The sequence below is a fragment of the Lutra lutra genome, chromosome 18 (genome assembly GCF_902655055.1).
Source record: "Lutra lutra chromosome 18, mLutLut1.2, whole genome shotgun sequence".
Lineage (NCBI taxonomy): Eukaryota > Metazoa > Chordata > Mammalia > Carnivora > Mustelidae > Lutra > Lutra lutra.
In genome coordinates this window covers 34,301,503-34,325,512 of record NC_062295.1, presented here as the reverse complement: position 1 = coordinate 34,325,512, position 24,010 = coordinate 34,301,503, and the positions used below count along the sequence as shown (strand labels likewise).

General features: G+C 51.3%; 1 protein-coding gene across 1 annotated transcript in view; it reads left to right on the top strand.

The window, feature by feature from the left end:
* LOC125090248 (myosin-16) overlaps nt 1–24,010 on the top strand; it is a 60,417-nt gene that overhangs the window by 6,578 nt on the left and 29,829 nt on the right. The window contains exons 6-22 of the mRNA XM_047712799.1: nt 574–666; nt 1,707–1,770; nt 2,055–2,153; nt 3,616–3,719; nt 4,507–4,645; nt 5,015–5,283; nt 7,297–7,467; nt 8,896–9,075; nt 10,683–10,809; nt 11,790–11,848; nt 12,713–12,800; nt 13,539–13,656; nt 14,836–14,956; nt 18,263–18,399; nt 19,664–19,745; nt 22,152–22,325; nt 23,396–23,623. Coding sequence (XP_047568755.1) covers nt 574–666; nt 1,707–1,770; nt 2,055–2,153; nt 3,616–3,719; nt 4,507–4,645; nt 5,015–5,283; nt 7,297–7,467; nt 8,896–9,075; nt 10,683–10,809; nt 11,790–11,848; nt 12,713–12,800; nt 13,539–13,656; nt 14,836–14,956; nt 18,263–18,399; nt 19,664–19,745; nt 22,152–22,325; nt 23,396–23,623 — 2,253 coding nt within the window. The remainder of the gene's footprint in view (nt 1–573; nt 667–1,706; nt 1,771–2,054; nt 2,154–3,615; nt 3,720–4,506; nt 4,646–5,014; nt 5,284–7,296; nt 7,468–8,895; nt 9,076–10,682; nt 10,810–11,789; nt 11,849–12,712; nt 12,801–13,538; nt 13,657–14,835; nt 14,957–18,262; nt 18,400–19,663; nt 19,746–22,151; nt 22,326–23,395; nt 23,624–24,010) is intronic.

Sequence of the window (24,010 nt, the reverse complement as noted above, 5' to 3'; positions counted from 1 at the left end):
TTTACAGAGGAGTAGACAGGCTTGGAGAGAAGGATGAACCACATAGGGAAAAGGAGGCCACAGACTGGGTCTCCTCCTACAGGATCTATTCTACTGTCCCAGGTCACGTCCGTCCCGGGAAAGGCAGGTGGCAGAGCTGCTGGTGCTTGGCAGGGGAGAAAGGGGAACACCAGCTCCTCCCTCAGCTGCTTCAGCAGACCCTGGGGGCCAGGGGGCACAAGGAGCAACAGCTGGGCCAGTGGCATCTATAAAAGCCCACAGAGCAAAGGAGAGTTTGTGAGGAAGACCAGGGATGCCCTGGGAAGGGTTTTCAGGCTCACTCAGGAGTCTCTCCCGCAATCACAAAGTACAGAACAGCTAAGAAGCAAGGCCTGTCATCTGCCAGGTGCCCCTCCCATGTCAGGGCCGCAGGAATGGTCATCAGGTGGTGGCCCTCTTCCCGGGTTCCTTCCTGCCCTGATTTCCAGGCCTCCCAAGGCCTTTCCTCTCTTGGCTCCTGGCTCCAAAGCCACAGTGCTGTGAAAGCCCTGACTCTCCGGGCAGCACCCAACCTTGTGTTTCTCTCTGGGTCAGGGGTCCCTGGAGGATCAAATCATCCAGGCAAACCCTGTGCTGGAGGCTTTCGGGAATGCCAAGACCATCAGGAACAACAATTCCTCTCGCTTTGTAAGTGTGAGCAGCGGCAACAGTGGCCCCTTGAGGGGAGGGGGGGATAGGTGTCACCCCATTCCAGGTAAGGAAACTGGGGCTGATTTAAACATGCAAATAGAATGAAGAGAGTCACAGCATCTCCTTCCCAGAGATTTTTAACGTCCTATCTGTCAGGGTCTATATCAAACAGAACCACATCAGTATTTAAATCCAGGAGCTTGAAAGCAGAGACTTGGTGATGGAGAAAGCAGTGACAGTGATGGAAGGGCTGAGAAGTCGGACAAGGGAGCCAGAGATGCACATTAGCTGAAAGCTGTAGACACCTCCCCTTATCCCTCCCCTCCAAACACCACTGTTGGCCCGTTGGAGGGATGCAGGAAACGTGCTGTCCCCAGGGCCCTGGTGGATTCTGGAGCTAGCTCAGTCCTCTTGTGGGAGTTCTACCTTCCACTACCTGAGGTGCTGTCCAGGGAGGAGAAATGCCCAGGCTTTCCTCCTGATTCCCAGTCTCCTGCTGGGGCCCCTCATCGCCTGAGCCAGTGGGCTGGCAGGGAGCCTAGGTAAACAGAGCTGGGCAGGGAGGAAGGGAAGGCAGGTGAGAAACTGAGGTGAGGGGCAGATGGGCAGGAGCAGCAGAGATGGAGACACAAAGACACCTATTTCCAGGAGAATTTCCCGGTGGTTCTACCAAAGTTCAGGGAGAGGGATGCAGTGTGTCAGTAAGGAGACTCCGTAGTGTGCCTCCTACACCCTTTGGCCAAATTCCCCCATGTCTGCCTCTAAGCATGCTTCCCAGAGGCGCCAGACCCTCCTGCCAGTGCTCCTCTCCCCACAAATGCCCTGTGGGGCTACCCCACAGACCCTAAATTTTGCTCCAAGCCCCGTCCTTCTTCTCTACCTTTCTGTGTGGGAAATCCGCAGCTCCACGAACAGTGATGTCTGGCTCAGTTACATTCCCAATAGGACCCTTGGAATTCAGGGGAGCTGCCAATGAGGGACTCTGTTGGTCTAGAACTACCTGTATCCTCCCTCACAACCCTCTCCTCCCGGCTCAGGGCAAGTTCATCCGAATCCACTTCGGAACAACAGGCAAACTGGCCGGAGCGGACATTGAGAGCTGTGAGTCTGGCCCCCTTTGGAGGGCTCTTGTGGGGCGGGACCAGCTACACAGTGTGTGGGGCCCAGTGTTGTCTCATGTCTGGGGGGCTGGCCCTGCTCCCGGGCTTCCGGGCTCCCCTCCACCGATAGTCAGGCCTCCAGCAGCCATGCCCAGGGCAGAGGGAACGGCCCCTGGACTGGCTATTGCGTGGGGCTGTATGGAGAGGGGAGCCTGTTGGCTGGCACCCTGCACTCCAGACAGAATGGGACTGTATTTATGGACATGTTTGCACCTTCCTTTCCAGATCTCTTAGAGAAATCTCGTGTCATCTCACAGCAAGCTGCTGAGAGGGGTTACCATATTTTCTACCAGATTCTCTCTAACAAGAAACCTGAACTTATTGGTAAAGATCTTTATGTCTATCTGCCTGCCCCTTAACTTGCTTTTCCTCTTTTTTCAATAACAAAACAGCTCCTGAGGACAGAGGGTCCAGTAACAACCCGCCCCCCCCGCCTTCCGTGGTTCTGCAGGAATCCCTTTGAGTTACATGCATAGGTTACACGGAACTTTCTCAAAGTTCTACTTACATCCCATATTCACAATGGCCTCATGAGACCAAATACCACTGCTGGCCCATACCACAGATAGGGTTTTGGAATGTCTGCAACTCATGGCTGAGACACAGACCTGCAGTATGGGTCTTGGACCTGCTGCCTCTAGGCCCAGTGTTCAGACAGGAGCAGAGAGGTCAGCCCAGGACCATCTCATGTGCGAGAACAAGAGGCTCCCTTCTGGGTGGACACAGCCCACCCTGAGTGCATTATCTGATGAGCAAAGTATACTCACTCACTCACCTAGATGCTCTTGTGCAGGCACCAACCTGCTCAACTAGTCATGGCAGACCTGCTGAGGGTAAAAAGTGAGGGGAGAGATCAATCTTCCGCATACACACCTCCTAACCCTACCAGAGACTAGGTACCATTCCCCACACACAACTGGGCTTTATTTGCGTCAGACACACTGTCCTTTTTAATTAATGGATAGCATTTTGAAATTGGAAGACTTCACATAAAAAACAAAAACAAAACAAAAAAAACATACCACCATCTTCTTGGTTTCTCTGGAGTAGCAAAAGATCCAGTAGCCATGGGCCTGCTGTTACACAAGGCGCTAATCAAGGCAGTTGAGTGGTGATGGCCCCTTTGGGTGGAGTGCAAGCTCTCTTGTCTACCACCCTCCCCACCAGACCCTATTGCCTCCCCGACCCTAGAGCAGGGTGACAGCCAATATTTATCTTCCTTCTTGGGCTCTAGTTTTTCCCAACAGTAGAGATGAAGGAACATGAAAGTATTTCTTGCACCCACGTTTCTTCCAAAAGTGGAAAAACAAAGATAGACCAAGAGGGGCACACATATGAAGAAAAATAGAAGTGAGTATATTGCTTTATAAAAGCAACAATATCCATGCATACCATGTGCAAGTGATTGTTACTGCCCACTGCAGACACTGTGTTACCTTCTGCCTTAGGGGGTAAACTGCTATTTACTGGACAGAGGAAAGAGAAAGATAGGAATTAATTTATTCCAAAAATATCTACAGGGGGCCCAATAGGCACCAGGTACTGGCACAAGTAGTGAAGGACACAACCAAGTTGCTGAGACCTTCCTGTCACCCTAAAGCTCATCCTGGGCCCTATTCAAGTCCCCCTGTGACCCAGAGAGACCCTGTTTTATCCAGCTCTGTAACCCCATGATACCTACTGTCATGCTGGGCACAGGAGATGCATTTAGGGATCCGGCTTAAAATGGAAAGAGAAGAAAACCACACGTCGCTCAGCTGCTAACCTGCTTTCCTGCTCTTGGCAGAGAGTTTGCTGCTGGTCCCCAACCCTAAGGAGTACCACTGGGTGAGCCAGGGCGTCACAGTGGTGGAGAATATGGATGACGGGGAGGAGCTGCAGATCACAGATGTGAGTGGACCCTCCTGGCTGGCATGTGGCAGGGAAAGTTAGGACAGAGACTATGGGGGCCCTGCACACATTGTCACCTGGGGAGGGGATCCAAATGGGGTGGGGACCATTCCCAGCAGCCAGGCAATAGCCCACATTCTCCCCTGGAGATCTCTGGGACTGCAGCTGGCACCTCTCTCACCTGTCGTAGCAAGTAGAACCAAACTAGAATTCCAAGGAACCGAAGGGGCCACGTACTCCAGCCAGGCTAGGAACGACCCCCACCCCCCGTCTCTGCAGTTCCTACTGTACCCCCTTTCTCCTCGTTTGACATTGAGCACCTGTAACTTCTGTTGGGGTCTGACAGTAGCATCGATTTCTGATGCGCCTTTGCCTTTCCCTCTCCTGGTACCTACCATGAGGCTTTAGCAGTAGTAATGACAGTGATGATAATGTGACTTCCCGTTTATTATTATCTCTCAAGTGCTATGCATCAAGCATTGGACTAAACGTTGAAACGTCATTCTGGTTTATCCTTATGACCACCTACGATCCCCCTTTTGCTGATGACTAAATGGAGACCAGGGAGAGTAAATAAATACAATGACTACACTGCTGAGCATCTGGTCTAGGCTCCTTGGAGGAAAACTGACCCGCCTCCAGGCCGGGGTGTGTTTGACCTCCAGAGCCCACGCCATACCACCGTGGCCACCATGACCCACCGGTGCCACCCCCACAGCTGCAGGGCCACGGCCTCTATTCTGTGGGGTAAGAAGCCAGGAGTGTCTTGACTTTCTCTTCCCTATAGGTCGCCTTTGATGTGCTGGGCTTCAGCCCAGAGGAGAAGATTGGTGTTTATAAGCTGACGGGGGGCATCATGCATTTTGGGAACATGAAGTTCAAGCAGAAGCCCAGAGAAGAGCAGGCTGAAGTGGACACCACGGAGGGTAGGTGTCTGGCTGGGGCTCTTCGAGGAGGAGGGGGCCAGCAGCAGGGGTTCAGGACTCTCTGAGGCTCTGTGCACATTTCAGAGATGTGCTGTAAACCAAGAATGTTTCTTTGACATCCAGACATTGATAATCTCAGGGAGATGTGACAGAGGGTCAGAGTCAAGATTTTGGTTTCTATGCTCTGCTTTGCCATTTGACCTTGAGCGAGTGTGGGAAACCATCTCAGATGTCTCTTCTCTCATGGGCGACATAGAGTCTCTGCTACCCTCTCCTTCCTCCCTTCCCTAACCATGATGGATGGTGCTGGGTTTCTCCAGGGCAGGACGTCATGTTTCTCACACACCTGCTTTTTCTGTCCCTACTCAGTGGCTGACAAAGTCTCCCATCTCATGGGTCTCAATTCCGGGGAGCTCCAGAAGGGCATCACCAGGCCCCGGGTCAAAGTAGGCAATGAGTTTGTGCAAAAGGGCCAGAACATGGAACAGTGCAACAACTCCATCGGGGCTCTGGGCAAGGCCATCTATGACAAGATGTTCAAGTGGCTGGTGGTCAGGATCAACAAGACCTTGGACACCAAGATGCAGAGGCAATTCTTCATTGGGGTGTTGGACATCGCTGGCTTCGAGATCTTTGAGGTGTGCCTGCCCTGGCATTCTGTTTCTGCTTTGGGGGTCACCATTTTCCTTTTAAAAGCTACTTTTCACCACAGTTCTCTTGTTTCTCATCTTGGACCTGGGGTGGGCTGATCTCAGTTGTTTGCTCCTGGGTCTCTGACTTTTGGCATCCAGAAAGCTCCATCTTCATTTGTATGGCACCAAATCATAAAGAATAGGGTAAACAGACTGGACAGAATGGATGACATGCTGGGGCTGGCCTGTACTGTCTTGTGAGGGCTGACCGTTGAGTTTTCAAGAATTTTGTGATCCAGCTGATATCGTGTTGATGATACATGACATCATGCGGATCCATTTACACAAGGGAAATTGGCCAACACTTCAGATAAGGACTTTCTTTCTTTCTCCTTTCCTCTCTTTCCCTTCCCTCCCTCCCTTCTTTCTTTCCTTCCTTCCTCTTGTTTTTGAGAGAGAGTAAGCTGATTGGCCAGCACAACACTGGTAGCCCCCCACTTCTTTCCAACACGAGAGAGACTCAGGTCTCCTCACAGACCGGTATTGTGGGTCAGGAATATTTAACTCTGTAATTGGAGGCAGCATGATTAGGAGTCAGTAGATCTGGTTCTGGACTCAGGTTGGCTAGCTAGCTGTGTGGCCTTAGGAAAGTGGCTACCCCTCTCGGAGCCTCAGTTTTCTCAACTCTAAAATGAACAGACTAGAAGAGATGATCTATAAAGTTCTTTCCACTCCACTATCCTATTATTTTAAGATTTCTACTGGCCACAGGTGGATTTTTTTTTTTTTTTAAACAGCTTAGCCCAGAGGCACCTGGGTGGCTCAGTTGGTTGAGCATCTGACTCTTGATCTTGACTCAGGTCTTGATCTCAGGGTCATGAGTTCAGGCCCCAGGGGCTCCGTGCTGGGCATGGAGCCCACTTTAAAAAAAAAAAAAAAAAAAAAAAAAGCTTAGCCCAATTTCTTTCAGGCTCTAAAAGGATAATCTGACTGCCATCTACAATAGAATCCTTTAACTTCATAGGCGGAAGGAGGTTTAGAGTTTCCAAACTGGATTCCCTGGCATCCTGGGAAGCCACTGACGGCCAGCAGGGAATGGACTAGGGGAAAGGAGGATGGTCTATGTCAACAATAGAGTGTGTGCAATAAACAAACAGGGTTCGAATCCCAGCTTGGCCACTTCCAAGCTGTGTGCCTCTCTTTCTCCACCTGTTAATGGGGACACTACTCCTTGCCTTGTAAGGTTTTGAGCAGGTGCAGCTCAGCACAGGGTCTGACACACGAGCATGCCCTCTGATTACAACAGCACCTCTGCTCTAACCTATTTTTCATGTAGCTTTAGCATGGGATTTCATTAAGAGAAAGCACTCTCTGATTTTTTTTAAGGCTTGTAAACCCCTCAAACCCTTTCATCCTCTGGATGAGGATAAAGAAACTGCACCCAGAGAGTGAACTGTCCAGAGGCACACAGGGGATCAGAAGCATAATGCCTCTCAAATGATTCTATCCTGGGAAGAAATGATTCTTTCCACAATGATTTTCATTAACCACATGAAGGAGCGGGGGAGGGAGGGAGGGAAAGAGAGGAAAGGAGAAAGAAAGAAAAACCTTATTTGAAGTGTTGGCCAATTTCCCTTGTGTAAATGGATCAACGTGATGTCATGTATCAACACGATGTCAGCTGGATCACATGTTGATACATGTCACGCATGTATCAACACGATGTCAGCTGGATCGTTCCCATGCCCTCTCCCCTGCACTCTCTTCTGCTCCCCTCCTCCATAACCCTGCTCTGCAGGTTCTAAGCTGCTCTGGGCCTTTGCAGGGGAGGGTAACCAAGAAGGGCTGACGGAGGGCCGTCCAGTGGTCAGCATTCAGGCACCTGGGGCAGCACCTGACAATGGTTGGCCCACAGCAAATCTGAGCTCAGCTTGTGCCTCCCTCATCCCTCAGTCCTGGTCCCAGGGAGGCTCTGCCTGGGTCCTGGCTGATGCCCCGCTCTCTGCCCTCCCACCCCAGTTCAACAGCTTCGAGCAGTTGTGCATCAACTTCACCAACGAGAAGCTGCAACAGTTCTTTAACCACCACATGTTCGTGCTGGAGCAGGAGGAGTACAAGAGGGAGGGCATCGAATGGGTCTTCATCGACTTTGGCCTTGACCTACAGGCCTGCATTGACCTCCTGGAAAAGGTAACCTGCTGCTCAAGGTGGGGCTTAGAGGCCAGGGCCCTGAGTGGGGTGTGGGAGGGGCTCAGAGGGGGACTTCCCTGGTGCCTGAAGGAAGTGGCACTAACAGCACTGCTAATGACCTTGGTTGGTCTGGCCTCTAGCTTCCTCTTTGCAAAATGGGTATGATAGTTTTGCAATGACAACTGTTAGTTGGGCTGTTGGATGCCTCAACTCACTGGCTCATCCTAAGCTGCCACACATGTGTGTGTGGCGGGTAGGAGTGGGGGGGAGGGATATATTACACCCATTTCACAGATAGCAACATTGAGGCACAGAGAAGGGAAATAACTTGTCCTAGGTCACACAACCTGTGAATGGCAGAGTCAGGTTCTAACCCAGGCAGTCTACTGGCCACCCCTATAATCATACCATAGGGAACATTTTAGCAAAGGGCCTGCTTCAAGAATATATATGGTTTGATCAAATGCAGAAAAGGGATAGAAAAAGGACATCAACAGGACAGATGACAAAATCTGAACAGTCTGCTCACAGAATTGTATCAATGTTAATTTCCTGTTTTTCATTATTGTTACCGAAGTTGCATCAACATTTCGAGAAGTCAGATGAAAGACACGTAGGAATGCTTCACACTCTTTTGCAAGCCTAAAATTATTTCAGAGTAAAAACTTAAAAAATAAAGAAAGCAAATAACGTATGTTGTCTTTGAGGCTCAGCCTAGGGGCCATCATAGGGAAGCTATTAGCCAGGCAGCCAGGGGTCTCCAATGTGAGACCAGCCTTAACCTCCCAGGAAAAGAGTCTCCAAAAACAAGCTGTGTGCACAATCCTCATGTCCCCTAACACCTACAAACACCTCCTTATCCAGCTGTCACAGAACCTGAAATGTCCTCATGTTTGACCTTTGGGGTTAAACATTGCCCTCTTCCAGAAATATTCCTTAGAAATCCAGACCCTCCATAGATTGGGGTGGAGAGACAGCATTTACAAGCTCCCTTGTTCTATGAGAAAAGACCTAGAACCATCTGCAGCCCCTGGTAGCCAGGAATGTCTTTGAGGGCAAGAGTGGATAGAAGAGTGTTAAACACAAAGAGGACAGGTGTCATTGACTTTACCATTTTCCTGAGGGCCAACCTGCCTGACACCACTGTTTGGGAGGGGTTAGCATTTGGGGAGCTATGTAGCCCCTTCTGACCTTCATCGTCCCTTCTGTTAAATTCAATGAATTCTAGCCTCTTTCAATCTAAATGGCCTTGGCATTTGAAGACCAGCTACTGCACCATTACCAGTGCTCCTTGCCCAGAGTTCTGCTTCCTGGCTGGCCACCTGGGTGTCTGTGGCACCCCTCCCACCACCCCCAGGCCAACACCTGAGTGGCCCCGTTGGGGTCCCGTGGCCTCCTGTAACACCATCCACCACTCTTCCCTTCTAGCCCATGGGCATCTTCTCCATCTTGGAGGAACAGTGCGTCTTCCCCAAGGCCACCGACGCCACCTTCAAGGCAGCGCTCTATGACAACCACCTGGGCAAGTCCAGCAACTTCCTCAAGCCCAAGGGGGGCAAAGGCAAGGGGCCTGAGGCCCACTTTGAGCTCGTCCACTATGCAGGCACTGTGAGTACCCCCTCGGCGCCCCCTGTGGCCACCTTCCTGCTGCATTAGGGTCTGGGTCATGTAGGTCCTTCCTGCCCTGCCCTTTCTGATGCATCCTGCCTCCATCTAGCACAGCTGCCATATAACAGGGGTATCGGTTCAGTGAAATGACCTCTGACTCATACTTCCTCATCACTTCCCCCTCTGAGACTTCCAAAGCAACCAGGGAGCAGCCAGCAGTTGACGCCCTCAGACCCGCCAGGGCTACACCATTGTCTGCAGCCTTTGGTTTGATGGCTGAACTGAGAGCTTGGACAGAATTGCTAACACTCGCAAAAAGAGAAAAGAAACACCGCAGGCCCACCAATTATCCCCCAACTTTGCGCTCTGACAGCTCGTGGCCACCAAACCAACAAAATGACATCTCGGAGTGGCTTTTTCACTCATGACAAACTTAGTCCTTGGGGAAGAGGGAATTAAGTGCCTCCAGGACTCGGGTTCTATTTGAATAATTGATAGGCGAGACAAGGTTTGTTCAGCCAGCTTTTAAGAATGAGTTTGGTTTCCTTGGGATTGCAGTATTGCCGTAAATGCCAAGGCTCCTGTTACCACCGGAGTTTGTCGAGCCTCTGTGGGTTTAACTGCAGGGAAACAGCAGCCTTAGGACAGAGCTGTCAGAAAAGCTGATGTTGGATTGGGCAATGGGCCAGGAGTTGATGATCTCATCAACCATAACAATGCCAATCACTTGCAAAATAAATCGTGCCAATGCCTAGAGCAAACAGCGGGTTGGGAGCCCACCTCACCTACCACAGTGAAATGACAAGAGCTCTGTATTTGTAGCAATGGAATATTCCAAGTCTAATGGGGCCTCTACACCACTAAGAAGGCTCTAAAGTAAGCCCAGAGGTGATGAACGTCTATATGCTATATAGGAGAGGGAAACCCCAAAGGTTTTGGCTTCTTATCTGCTTCCTTCAGTTCCCTATGCTCAGTGGAAAAATCTGAAAAGTGCTTCCTCTTTGTCTCCAGCTAGGGCCAAATGGGAAGCAGAAATTAATGGATGTCCAACTACCTGAGCACAGGGAGCCCCCAATTCTGGATGGATGGAATCCCCCTTCCACTAGGCAATGTCCAAGGGATGTGTGCCCTTGCGCAAGGAGAAACCAGATACCCTTGCCTGGAGCTCTTCATGTAGCTCAGGTCAAGGCCAGTCACTCACAGCAAGGGCTGAGCCTGGAAGAAGATCAATCCACCTGGGTAGCAAAAGATTCAGAGGTCAGGCAGTCTCAGAGTAGCCAGCAGAGCAAGACATGCAAGAGAAGGTCACAGCCTGACAGAAAGTAGCTAGAGTCCTGGTTTGTCAGAAAAGCTCGGAGACAGGGTGGCCTCAACAGGCAAAATGTGAATGCCCAAGAAAGCAGATAATGGGGCCTCCACCTTATACTGTGGTTCAGGGACATCCCAGGACTCCAGAAAATGTCAAGAATGGAAGCCCCTGGAGATGGGGTTGAAGGTTGGTCCTGGGAGCCCAGAGCAGGCTAAGCTGTTGGTAGAGGTTCTGCCTGTAGGAGCTGGAAGGCAGAGGCTAGACCCGAAAGTAACCACTGGCACTTGCCCCCCTCCAGGTTGGTTACAACATCACAGGATGGCTGGAGAAGAACAAAGACCCCCTGAATGAAACAGTGGTGGGCTTGTTCCAGAAATCATCCCTGGGACTCCTGGCCCTTCTCTTCAAAGAAGAGGAGGCTCCAGGTACAGCTGAGTGCTAATTGTGTCTAGTCTCCACATGCTGATGCCCTTTAGTGACCAAAATGGAAATAAGGAAACAAAACTCTCTTATTCAACTCTTGCTAAATGGATAAATGAATGACAAGTTGCTTGAGGTAGGCCATGGACGATGGTGCAATGGAGAGATACAGATACATTCTGGGAAATTCCATCAACTGATTTGATCACTGGGCCCGTATCACCTCTAAGTGGAGTGACACTGCTTTGGAAGAGTTGAGGCCCAAATGATGTGTCCTATTTTCTGCTCCCTGTTCTCCTCTCTCTGAGGCAAAGGCCAAGCCCAGCCCTGCCTTCTACCCCATGGAGGTCATGTGGCCCACAGGGAAACACCCCAGAGGGGAGCTCCCCAATATGGCTGCCACTCAGAGGGGCAAGAATTGCAAATTTCCTCGAATTCAGAGATGTTTTCATCATCAACATGCAATTCCTCCAGATGGTCTATGGGCTCCTCTTCCTTCCCAGGCAACGGAAACAGTTTATCCCCTTGTGTAGCCTTAAACCACAAAGGGAAAACAGACCCTCCAGAGAGCATAATGTCCCTTTTGACAATTAGGCCGTAGTCATCCTGTTCACCCATTCCTTGGTAGATCTCTCTTTCCTGGTGTGGAGGCCCCACCTTACCTAGTCCCAAGAAAAGCTTTTTCTTTTTTTTTCTTTTCTTTCTTTTTTTGAGAGAAAGAGAGAGAGAGAGAGCAAGTGTGTGGGGAGGGGCAGAGGGAGAGAGTGACTCCCTGCTGAGCACAGAGCCCAAGGCAGAGCTCAATCCCAGGACCATGAGATCATGACCTGAGCTGAAACCAAGAGTCAGACACTTAACCAACTGAGCCACCCAGGCACCCCCACAAGAAAAGCTTTTTAAACCAGAGAATACATTTCCTTGACACAGAACACTTAATGTCCTACGCTGTGTTCTGACATGAAACATGCTTGTCTTTCTTCCTCAGCTGGAAGCAAGAAGCAGAAGAGAGGGTCTTCCTTCATGACAGTCTCCAACTTCTACAGGGTGAGTAGGGGCTGCCCTATAAGCCACTGTACATCCAGTGAACCCTACCCTCCATCAAACCCTCCCTTCTAATGATGTGGTGGTCCACCTTCCACCTCACAGCCCAGGACGGGATGATTTCATTTCTATGTCTACGGCTGCCTCTTTCATTCAAGGAGTCTGCTTCTTTCTGAAGGTGTCACAGAACCACAGGACCTCAGGGCAGAAAAGACCCTTAGAGATGGTACAGTCCAACCATGTCATTTCAGAATTGAAATCCAGAGAGTGGTAACAATGGACATATCAGTGCCCAAGATCTTGAGCCCTAAAGTTGGCTGGCAGACCTTCTGGGCTGATCACAACTTCCACAGATTGGGGGCATGACTAGGGACATGTTCTAAAGTGTAGATGAACAGCATAAAGGAAGAGTTTAGTATTTCCCAAGGATCTGGCTGCCCAAAGGCAGAGCGGGCTACATCATTAGAGGTATCCAAGCAGAGGAGGAGGGACCATCTAGTGAGGAGGTCACAATGGGCAGGGGTTTATCCTCACAGGTACTACGTACAATTCCTTCTAGTACTGAGACTCTGATGAGCCAGCATTGAGTGAGAAGGGCTCTGTCATGAAACACTATATCAAGAAAACCATGTCGCTTTGGGCAAGTCCCTCTGAGAGGACAGCCACCACCCAAGATGCTGTCCATGATGACAGCCACTAGCCATATGTGGCAAGAGAGTCCTGGAGAAGAGGCTGGTGTGGCAGAAGAGCTCAATCTGAATTTAATTAATTGAACTTTAAATAAACAGCTCTGCTGAGCGTGTGTGTCCTGCAAAACCAACACTGAGCTCTACTCAGTCCTTCTTCTTCTTGTTCCTCCGTCCCCAGGAGCAGCTGAATAAGCTGATGACCACCCTCCACAGCACCGCTCCCCATTTTGTCCGCTGCATTGTCCCCAACGAGTTCAAGCAATCAGGTACATCGTGGGGCTCTGTGAAATTAGTGTTTGCTCAAATGAAGTAACCCCCTTCATAGAAGTTTAATTACTTTTAAAATATGAAGTACTCTCTTTTTTTGCCTCCCTCTCCTCCCACCAATTTTTTCAAACTTGGACAATTTTGCCCACCGAAACAATAACAGTTAATAAAAATAACTAACATTTGTTGGGTGCAAACTGTGAGCTAGGTATGAATTAAGTCTACTTTTAATTGGCAGGGATGACTGGGGCAAAGCGGGGCACCAAAGGATCCCCCCAGAATGGATCATCTGGGGGCACCTGGGTGGCTCAGTCGGTGGAGCATCTGACTCTTGGTTTTGGTTCAGGTCATGATCTCAGGGTCCTGGGATCGAGCCCCCATAGGGCTCAGTACTCAGCGTAGAGACTACTTGTCCCTCTTTCTCCCCCTCTGCTCCTCCCCTCGCTTACGCACTAGCTCTCTCTCAAATAAATAAAATCTTTAAACAAACGGATCATCCAAAATTCATGTTCTAGCTGCTTTGTAGAGCAAAAATCATGTTTTGGCTGGGTGGGCACCAGCTGGAAGTCACATTGGGGAGGTCTTTGGGTGTTGGCTGAATTGTGGGGCTCCCTGGGCAGTGATGGGAGAAGACTGGGGTTGAAGACACAGATGCTCAGTTAGCTTTCTGTGGTGGCAAGAAGTAGCCGGTCCCACCTGAGAGTACTTACGGCGTCCTGTGCCCTCCCCTTTGGCAGGCGTGGTGGACGCCCACCTGATCATGCATCAGCTGGCTTGTAACGGAGTCCTGGAAGGCATCCGTATTTGCAGGAAGGGCTTCCCAAACAGGATGCAGTACCCTGAGTTCAAACAGAGGTGAGTGGTGTCTCCCTGATACCATGAGTCTACAGTTCTCGGTTGACAGGGACTGACTAATGGAGAAATACAATCCTGTTGTCCCAGACGCTACACCTCACAGCAGATACCAACTCACCGTCATTACTTTATGCTTTGACTTGAATTTCAACTGCTAGCGTGTGCATTTCTTTGCCTGAGGGCCTCCCCTGGCTCTGGAACCTGCTTTGCTACTGGGCAGGCTGAAAGTCTCAGGAGGTAATGTCTCCCCAGGAGCAGCCCTCAACCAGTGACTGAGGACAATTGGCAAATAAATACTTCAACTCCCTCACCCTTCTTGGTGGCCTAACGATGAGGCATGTTCTGTATTGGCTTCCAGATAAGTGTCTAACAGTAGGCTCTCCAGATTAAATTTTTAAAAATAATAAAAAATTAAAAGCCCTGGTTTGTAGTGTCTTTGGATTTCCATGGGATAAACTCTCTCATGGCCAATTTCAAGCCAGCAATGAGACGTCACTGAATGAATGAATGTGGGTTTGGGTAGAGGTACATACCACTGTTCCCAGTGTCCCCCAGCAGGATTAAGTCCCAGCTGCCCATTGTGATAACTAGTCTGAAAACATGCCTCTTATTAACTTCCCTGACCCCCTTCCTGACCCTGCCACCCTCCACCCCACTCACCCCCCACAAATAAACCATTTGTACTTGGATCCTTGTCTCAAGGTCTGCTTTTGGGGGAACCCAAACTAAGACCTCCCCCTAAGGCATTGTTTTCCTTCTACCCCCTCCCTATCTGCTGGAACATATGACCACAGATGGACAGAACAGGACATGTCACTAGAGGTCATCTTGTCCAAGACCTCTGAAGGCTCTAAACAGGGAAGGACTCATGGAAATCACAAAGAGGGCTGCTGGCAGGTCAGGAAAGGCAGCACTTCTATGCCTGGAAGGAAAGATCAGGAAGGAAAGATTTGGGTGTCTTCATTTCTAGGAGCATCTGCCGCCTCATGGACTCCTGACCAACACCAGTGTTTGCTCCCCAAGGTCTCCTGTCAGTCCCACCCACTGCCTGCTGTGGCCATCTGTAAAACAGGTCTAACCCGTGACTCCAAGACCATCACAAAGGTCAACTGTGTGGATATGCTTCCTGAGCTGCCAGCTTGGGCACGACGACAATTGTCATTGTCTCTCTCCCACCAGGTACCAAGTGCTGAACCCCAATGTGATTCCTCAGGGATTCGTAGACAACAAGAAGGCCTCAGAGCTGCTGCTCGGATCCATCGACCTGGATGTGAATGAGTACAAGATCGGGCATACCAAGGTAACCTCTTCCGGTGACACTCCCTCCCTAAGCCACCCAGCCTTGTCCTCAGAAGGTGAGCTTCAGGGCGTGAATTCCAACTGCCTGCCTTGGGCAAGCCCGCCCGCCCCCCCCCCCCAGCTGATGAGAGCCTCAGTTTCCTCCTCTGGAAAAGGAGAGTTGATACAGCTGATCTCATGGAATTCGGGGGATGAGAACCCAACTCAGACAGGTACTCACTAAATGGTAGATTATTTCCTAGGCCTATATGAACCCCAGTAAGAATCGAGGTCCTGGGTTTGACTAGGGCATGAAACTGTGTGTGTTTGTGTTGGGGGGTGAGGTTTAAGAGTAAAGCACCGTAATCCCAGCCCACCACACCGAAAGCTCCAACCCTGAGCTGGCAGGTGAGTCGGGGCTGACTCAGAGAGGCTGCCTGATCCTGACTCACCAGACCTAGGCTGCCCTGTGTCTGTCCCACTTCCTGGCCCTGCAGAGTCCTGTTGGGATTGGCAGGACCAGACAGGCTAATGGTGCGAGGTGTCCCTCTACAGCGGCCCGAGCAGAATGCACCCCAGCCTGACAGCCAGGGTGATCCAGGAGGGGTCCCAGCTTTGCATGCAGGAGCATTAGGCTCAAAGTCTGCCCCTGTGTAGCCCACAGGCCTGAGGAAGTACGGGGATGCTCCAGGCTATGTGTACATCCCACACCTCTGGCCACTTAGCAAATGTTGGCAGAACACCTACTGTGCCAAGCATGGTTCAAGGCTCTAGGGATACACCAGCGAACAGAACAGAGTAGCCAGCTCCCTGGAGCTTGCTTCTGGTAGTAAGTGCTCACAGAATCATCACACTGCTCTAGAATCTGCCAGAACTATTAGCTTTGGCCTCCTTCATAATTAAGACATGCTATGCACAACTAAACTGACTTTGAGGAACACTTTGGGTTTTGTCATAATCACTGAATACCGGCTGCTTCCCCAACCCCCACCTTTGAAGGATGGGAAACTTGAGGAAATGGGGACAGGGGCATGGAGCTGATGTGCCCAGCTCTGCAGAACCAGGCAGGAAGGAGCAGGCCTTGGACCCCCAAGATGCTGCTCGTGGGAAGGGGAGATAGGGCTGCCATTGCTAGCATCTGACACAGCTACTGGCTGGGCAAACGGACTGCATTTGAGGTCATGCAAGTGTTGCACTGGGAACCGCGGGTCCAGATAAAGGTCTGGGGATTCTGGGGACAGCTTTGCTCCCCAAGGGCCGGGCAGGCTCTTGTGGCAGAGGCAGAACAGAGAACAGGATGATTCTGAAGGTCAGCTGTATCCCTTATCCCCATCATTGGTGCATGGGGGCTCCACCCCCAGCCACAAGCTCACCTCGCTACTCCTAAAAGGACACACCTCAATGAGCAGCCATTGGGAAATATCAAAAAAACATTTCATTAAATCAAGCCCAGGGTCTCAACCCCATGATGGCTAGCTCTTTGAGTTTTTGTGTGGGAAGAAGGCAGGGAAAGGAAACTTTCTTTTCCAGTTGGTACCATAGCATCCACATAAAAGATTCAGCTGGGGGCTTGGCTCCCTGCCCCAATGTGTGGAATCACAGACTCTCGGGGCTGGGAGGACTCAGGGTCCTGCACTCCCACTGAACAACAGGGGAGATCGAGCCCTCCCCAAGAAGAGTAGCTTGGCTAAAGTGACATAGCACATTCAAGGCAGCCTGAGGCCAGGTACAGGTTTCCTGGCACCTTCTATCCTTCTAGAAGTTTCTATTACGTCCTACTTGAGGCTTATAAAAAGATGTTACCTTATGAAACACACTAATAATAAAACAACCACCCATAAGCCCACTTAAAAATCCAGAACTTAATCTTTGCATCAATTTCCTCTCCTTCCTCCCCAACCCCAGGAGTAAACTTTGTCCTGAATGTTAACCACCCTCCTGCCTTTTAAAAAATAGTTTTCTCGCATATGCATCTGGCCTCGGTTTCTGCCTGCTTCTGAGCTTCGTGGAAGTGTCATACTTGATACACTCTCCTGTAACATGCTTCTAACACTTCATTGTATTTCCAGGACTCATTCTTGTTGGTTAAAACATGGCAATCATTCACATATCTTGCTGCCTCAGACAATCACACCACAATTACCCTTTCTTCTGTCTTTGGAAATAGTTTTCTCCCCCCAGCAGTAATTAGCAATGCTACTTTGAATATCTTTCTGTGTGGTCCTATGTAGGGGTTTCTGTAGAATGAAATTCTCAGCCTTGGCTGTACATTAGAATCTTTTGGGGAGGGGTAAAGATACCAATGCCAGAGCCTCGCCCCAGAAATTGTTTGAAATCACCTATTTCCAGGTTTCAGCATCTTTCCAAGCCCTCCAGGCAGATACAACATGCAGCCAGGACGGAGATAGATATGTTAACGCTGAGGAGGACAGCTGCCTGTTTCGGGGTGTGCAAACATCTAACTTGACAAGGGAATGCCAAACCATTTTCCAAAACTGTTGTACCAACTCACCTTCCCCTTGATCCACAACCTTGCCAACCCTTGCCTTTTCTGGTCTTAAAAGTTACAGGTGGAGGGAGAAGTGACTGGTATCTTGAGACTTTACTTTGCATTTCCTGGAGGCTGGGTGTTTCCTGCTCTTTCTGACAAATTGCAAAGCTGGCCCTGTTTTCCTGGGGCCGTGCCCCACTCACATGTCAGAGCTGGGTGCCTGAAACTGTGCAGCATTTGTAAAACTCTCTATCCTTCCTACGGAGTCAACCCCACCCCTGCCCTCACTAGCTCTTCTTCCCACTCCCAGGTCACTGGGGAACTGTGACTGTCCAAAGGCTGTTTTGCATGGCGATAAAGAAGGAAGGCCCCTTGCCACCCCGGGTGCTGGGCAGTCACCATATCAGCCAGGATTATGAAGATAGATCATGTTTTACTTACAGCTTTGCAGTTTATACAAGACTTTTCCACCCAATATCTCCAATCCTTACAGCAACCCTCAGGGAGGGATCAACATCCTAATTTCACAGATGAGGAACTGAGGCCCTGAGATGTGAGGAGACACATTCAGGGTGACCCAGCCAGTTAAGTGCAAGGCCCATAGGAGGAGCCAAGGGCAAGGAGAAACTGACGCTGGGGCCAGCCGTGGTCCTGCTGTTGGTGGTGTCTAGGCTGGGGCCAGCTGTTCCCAAGGGGCCTCAAACACCAGCCCTAGCCCGGCCCTCTTAACTTTTAAGGACCTTTCTGGACCCCTCGTGCCTGGATGGAAAACTCCCTGCAAGTGGCTGCCTCTGGTGACAGCTGGCCTCTTTTCAGATGGGTGTGTCTTTCCCCTAGGTATTCTTCCGAGCCGGCATCCTGGCTAAGCTTGAGGACATGCGGGACGAGCGGCTGGCCAAGATCATGACGATGTTACAGTGTCGCCTCCGGGGTTTCCTTATGAGGATTGAGTTCAAGAAGATGCTGGAACGAAGGTAGCACTCATCAGCACCAACAGGGGTGGGCCGCAGAGGCCATGCTCACTCACACAGGATGACCAGGGACCCCGCCACACACACAGCTCTCAGCTACGTTAGCAACATTGGGCAGTGAGATGAGGGGAGGGTGCTAGTGTCTTCGCTGGCCCAAAGAAACTTATTGGGGGCCTCTATTAGTTTTCTAGGGTTGCCATGACAAAGCACCACAGTCTGGCTGCCTTAAATCAGTGGAAATGTATTTTCTCAGAGCTGCAGAGACCAGCCGGTCTGAAATCGAGGTGTTGCTGGCCACACTCCCTCCAAAGCTCTAGAGAAGGACCCTTCCTTGCTTCTTCCAGTCCTGGTGGCCCCAGGTGTTTCTTGGCTCATGGCCACATCATTCTGATTTCTGCCTCTGTGTCTGTGTCTCTACACTGGCTTCCTTCGTTTTATATGGACACCAGGCCTTTTGGGTTAGGAGCCCACCTTTCTCAACTATGACCTTCTCTCAACCTAAGTAATGACCCTGTTTCCAAACAAGGTACTGGGGGTTAGGACTTCAGCGTATCTTTTGGAAGGGGACACAATTCAACCCCTAACAGGGGCCACCAAGTATAAATCCTATAGGTCACTTCCCGTTATTGATCCCTGCGATGATACTATGATAGGGATGTGATGTGGTCAGGCCAGCACCCCGTGGTAACTGAGGCCAGAAAGATGAAGGGCCAGGACCCGGTTCATGCAGAAAGAGTCAAGACTGGACCCAGAAGCCCTCACTCCAAGTCCTTGCCCCTGGAATCCTGTTTCCCAGCGGTGTCTCTAAAGCCATCATCAGAAAATAGCTCGGGCTCCTCTGGATGGCCTCTGGTTGACTCTGGGTCTTTGTGGCCGTAGTATTAGTAACAATAACAGTAATGAACAAATAACAACAATAATGGGTTCCTGATATCCACTAGGCGCTCTGCGACCCCGGCTGAAGACAGGGATCCCAGTCAGGAGCAGAGGGTGGGACAACAGCCCAACCCAGCCCAGGGCCCCGGCACACAGGAGGCCTCAGTAAATGACAGTCCGGTGAAGGTGCCAGGGACAAAGAGGCGGGCTCCAGAGACTGCAGATGGATAGGATGCAGAGGGTAATGGGCGATTTCCGCTGAGGGATCAGAAGGAAGGGCAGTGTAAGAAGGAATGAGTGGTCTGTCCAAGCCTTGTGCTGAGAAGAACTCGGGAGGCCAGGCCCCAACACCTGCACCCTAATCCATGAGACCCCGGCTTCCTTTTTGCAGAATCGGCCTGAAAGTCATCCAGCGGAACACACGCAAATTCCTGGAGCTGCGTTTCTGGGGCTGGTGGAAGCTCTACAATAAGGTAGGGCTGGGGGGGCCAGGCCAGCCTGCTGCTGCGGGGGACGGGGGACCTTGGTTCCGGGTGGAGGTACCTCTCGGGGGGCCAGGCCACAGGATGCTGCAGGCACAGTCCAAAAATGAGACGAAGGCGGAATCTAGCCTCCTTCCAGACAGGGGCAAATTCCTCCCTAAGGAACAACCACAGTGTGTCTTCAGGCCTCATCTCCTCCCTGAGAGCCTCCCGTGCCCCCTCCCAACCCTGGCCCAACACACACTACAGAAAGTGGGCTTAGTTATCAGCATCTCTCCCTGGGCATGTCGAAGCATCTTCAGCTCCTTTAGTGAAGGCCTCAGCTTTGGAGCTGGAGTGACCTCAGGAAATCATGGGGGCTGACCTCCCAGTCCTCCGGTTCTTCCGAGATGGCAGAGAGGGCAGTGAGTGAGCCAGGTGGTGGGGCTGCGGGACCCCCAAGCAGCCAGCCTGCCCTTGACCAACGCAGGAGGCCATGAGCCGTCCTCCTGATGCAGGCGGAATCACAGTGGGTGATGCTGTCCCCGCCTCTGGGCCCCCGTTCATGAGCTACAACCTGCTGGGCCCCAGAGGAGGCAGGGTGCAGGGCTGTCGCATTCGGGAGCTGGGATGGTGTTGTCTCAAGGGGCAGCCAGGCGGAGGTGCGAGTCCTCTCTCTGGCCCTGCGGCCCCCGTGGCATGCACAGAAGCTTCTCTCCCCTCCTTGTGGGAAAGCGCTTTCAAACACAGTGCTGGCCACAGGTTTGAAGGAGGGATAGTAGGTCTGCATCCCCAAAGGCGCCCACACATGGGCCAGCCTGCTCAGGGGCCTGAGATCGCAGAGGAGTCCAGACGAGCGTTTCTCAGAGTCCAGGCGTCACCACTCCTTTCCCCACCTGTTCCCCACCTCTTTCCAGACGTCCACTCAGTTTTTTATTTTGAAATTTTTATTTTAAAAGGAAATTTTTAATCCTTATCTGCTTTAATCTCATCCTTAGCAAGCATTACACATCCACAGAATGGTGGATTTGACGAGTCATTTTCTGTTCTTAAAAATTATTATTTAAAGAAATTACTCAGTTTCTTATTTTTAAAAGTTATTTTTAAAGTAACTATGTAACAAGGACTATCAAAGGGTTTCTATGCGATGCCAAATCTGTCTCACCTTCCCCCTCTGTATTTGTGTTGCTTTTGGGGAAGCCCCAGGCCAAGGGCCATTAAGATGCTTTCAGGCAGGACACATGGTCCCAGATGAGGAGGTGAAGCCTGAAAACCTCCCATTCTTTACTAGAAAGTAAAACCACTAATTAAACGCAGCAGAGCAAGATCCTATTCCAATGAGTTAAAAAAGGAAAATAAAATAAAAATCCTTTTCTCTTAGTTTTTAATTAAGCTCTAAGTTTATTTATGCCAGATAGGATGAGTTGGTGGGGGGAAAAAAACCATGTTGTGGGAGGTTTTCATTGAATAAAAAGAGTTACATAGTTGTGGGTTCATGTGGACCCACCACCGTGACATCCCAGGTCCCCACAGCCCAGGCTGGTAAGGTGGCTTCCCTGTCATCTTCCAAGAGAGGTGATGCCTTCTCCCAAATCCATCTCCATGGGGCGTTTGATCTCCAGAGAAACACACCCATTGGTCAGGACATACCCTGAGGGCCTGTCCTGCCAGCTCTGCTCAGAGCTGTAGGGACACGGAGGGCATGAGGGAGATTTTCGAGGGACTCAAGGTCTAGCAGGGCGAGGAGTACGGGTGGAGGGAACTGATGGACCCAGGCCCTGGTGCAGGGTAAGAAGGGCAAAATGCGTAGAGAGGTCTGGTTGGGGGTGACGGGTGCAGAAGAGGAGCAGGGGCTCCCGGCCAAGGGACAAGACAGGCGCAGCCCTACAGAGCGGGGAGCAAGAGGGCAGAGGCAGGATGTACCAGCTGAGCTGGAGCAGGGTGAATGAGGCTGGGACGTGCGAGGCCTGGAAGACCACGGCAGGGAGCAGATAAAAGAAAAGTAAGTGAGAAATACAGAGAGACACTGAGAATATACATGTGATAGGGAGAGAGACAAAGGGAGGAATCAGTGAGGGAGAAAGGTGGGTGAAACCAGAGCTTGAATTCAGCCAGGGTTCCTGAGCACACAACTTATAGAAGCACTGGGCGTGGCTAGATGCCAAAGAACATCTAACTTGGTGTCCCTTAGGATCAAAGAGCACCCTGAGGATTGGTCCCCAGCCAGGACGGGCCCTCTCTGGAGAGGCTAGGGATGTTTTAGGGCGTCTATGGAGAGGTTCCTCTTCACAACTGCCAAGAGCTGTTTTCCACCCCCATGGAGGTGTGACGTCCTGTCTGAAGCAGAGCCCACAGCCCACCACCGAGCCCCCGCCAAGCCCATCCCCGTGACACAGTATGGTGTTGCTCTCCACCCAGGTCAAGCCGCTCCTGAATGTGGCTCGGCAAGAGGAGGAGATGAAGGCCAAGGAGGAGGAGCTGAGGAACGCCATGTCCAAGACACAGGAGCTAATAAACAGGGTAAAGGAGCTGGAGGAGAAGATGGCCACGCTCAGCCAGGAAAAGAACGACCTCACCATCCAGCTACAGGCCGTACGTGGGACCCTGGAGGGGAGGGGAGGGGGGGGGGAGTGGGAGGGGTAGCTGGGAGCCCTGGCAACTACTAGGATCACCAGGGTCGCTGAGAGTCAGACCCAGAGAGGGAGAGCCTTCTGAGAAGCCATGTACAAGTGAGGTCCTGGCAATAAAAGAACCACCAGGGGCACCTGGGTGGCTCAGTGGGTTAAGCCTCTGCCTGGGATGGAGCCCCGCATCGGGCTCTCTGCTCAGCAGGGAGCCTGCTTCCCCCTCTCTCTCGCTGCCTGCCTCTCTGTCTTCTTGTGATCTCTGTCTGTCAAATAAATAAATAAATTCTTTAAAAAAAAATCACCAATTCCCAGAAGCACCTTCACGGGCTCCACCCCTTCATGCCTCACAATGGTTTCCCTTATCGTACAGACAAAAACTGAATTTCAGTAATGTTATGCCATGAATCTTAAGTCACACAGCTGGTTTGGTTCGACTCTGTGGCCAGTTATCATCCTACACCACTAACCCCACCTTGGGGAAATGCCGGTGGATACCCATGTTGTCCCTCTTCTGCCCCTTCCTGTCCGCTTGACCTTTGACAACAACCCCATTTTCCTCTGATATCGGTTCCCTCATCCCCAAACTGTAGCTTATGGTAACATCTGCCTGGCTCGCCCCTCAGGGTTGTTAGGAAGAGGAACTGTGGATGGGAAATGGCTTGTAAACGCAGAAGTGCTACTCAGTGCTGGGAGCTAGTTGGGCGTATGGCCCAGGCCCCACTGACAGATGGAGCCACGGGCACACCCGGGCTCACCAGTGGGACAGCAGAGCCTACCGTTGTGGTGCAGCCTGAGGGTCCTCCCCTTCCCCTGGACCACCTCTGCTGTCACCTTACCAGGAATCTCGTGAAAATGCAGATTTGAAGCCAGCAGGGGAAGCCTAAGACTTGGCATCCTACTCAACTGACACGTGATGCCACTGGTGGTCTGGGGATGGCACCGCTAGACCGTTTCGTTGCACACATCACACGAGGCTCAGAGCTCTTGCCTGGACCTGTTTGGGACCCCTTTGACAGGTGCTCTTTCTTCTATCAGGAACAAGAGAACCTGATGGATGCCGAGGAGCGCCTGACCCAGATGATGAAGACCAAAATGGAGCTGGAGAGCCAGATCTCCGATATGCGGGAGCGGCTGGAGGAGGAGGAAGGCACAGCGGCCTCCCTGAGTGCTACCAAGCGCAAGCTGGAGGGGGAGATGAGCGACCTCAAGCGGGACCTGGAGGGCCTTGAGACCACGCTGGCCAAGACGGAGAAGGAGAAGCAGGTGAGAAGGCCCTGGGGCCTGACCACACTCCTTGCCAGAACCAAGGAGCCTGCAGGGCTCACATCTAGAGTCCCCACTGTAGCACTGCCCAGGACCCTCGCCACCAACCACAGCAGGCTCGTAACTTAACTCAATGTAATTTAAAATGTGGCTCCACTGTTGAGCGAGGTGCATTCTGCCGGCGCTGCAGCCACACGTGGCTAGTGCTAGCACATCGGATCGGCAAGTCTGGTGGGGCCCGAGGGTCTACTCTTGAAGACACTGCTGACATCTGAGGACCAGGCTGGGATAGCAAAGGCCCGAACTGGTGGCTCTCACTGCCCCCCTCACCCTAAGATTCTGATGCAGTCGGTTAGAGTGTGCCCTGGGCGTCAGCATCTCTCAGGC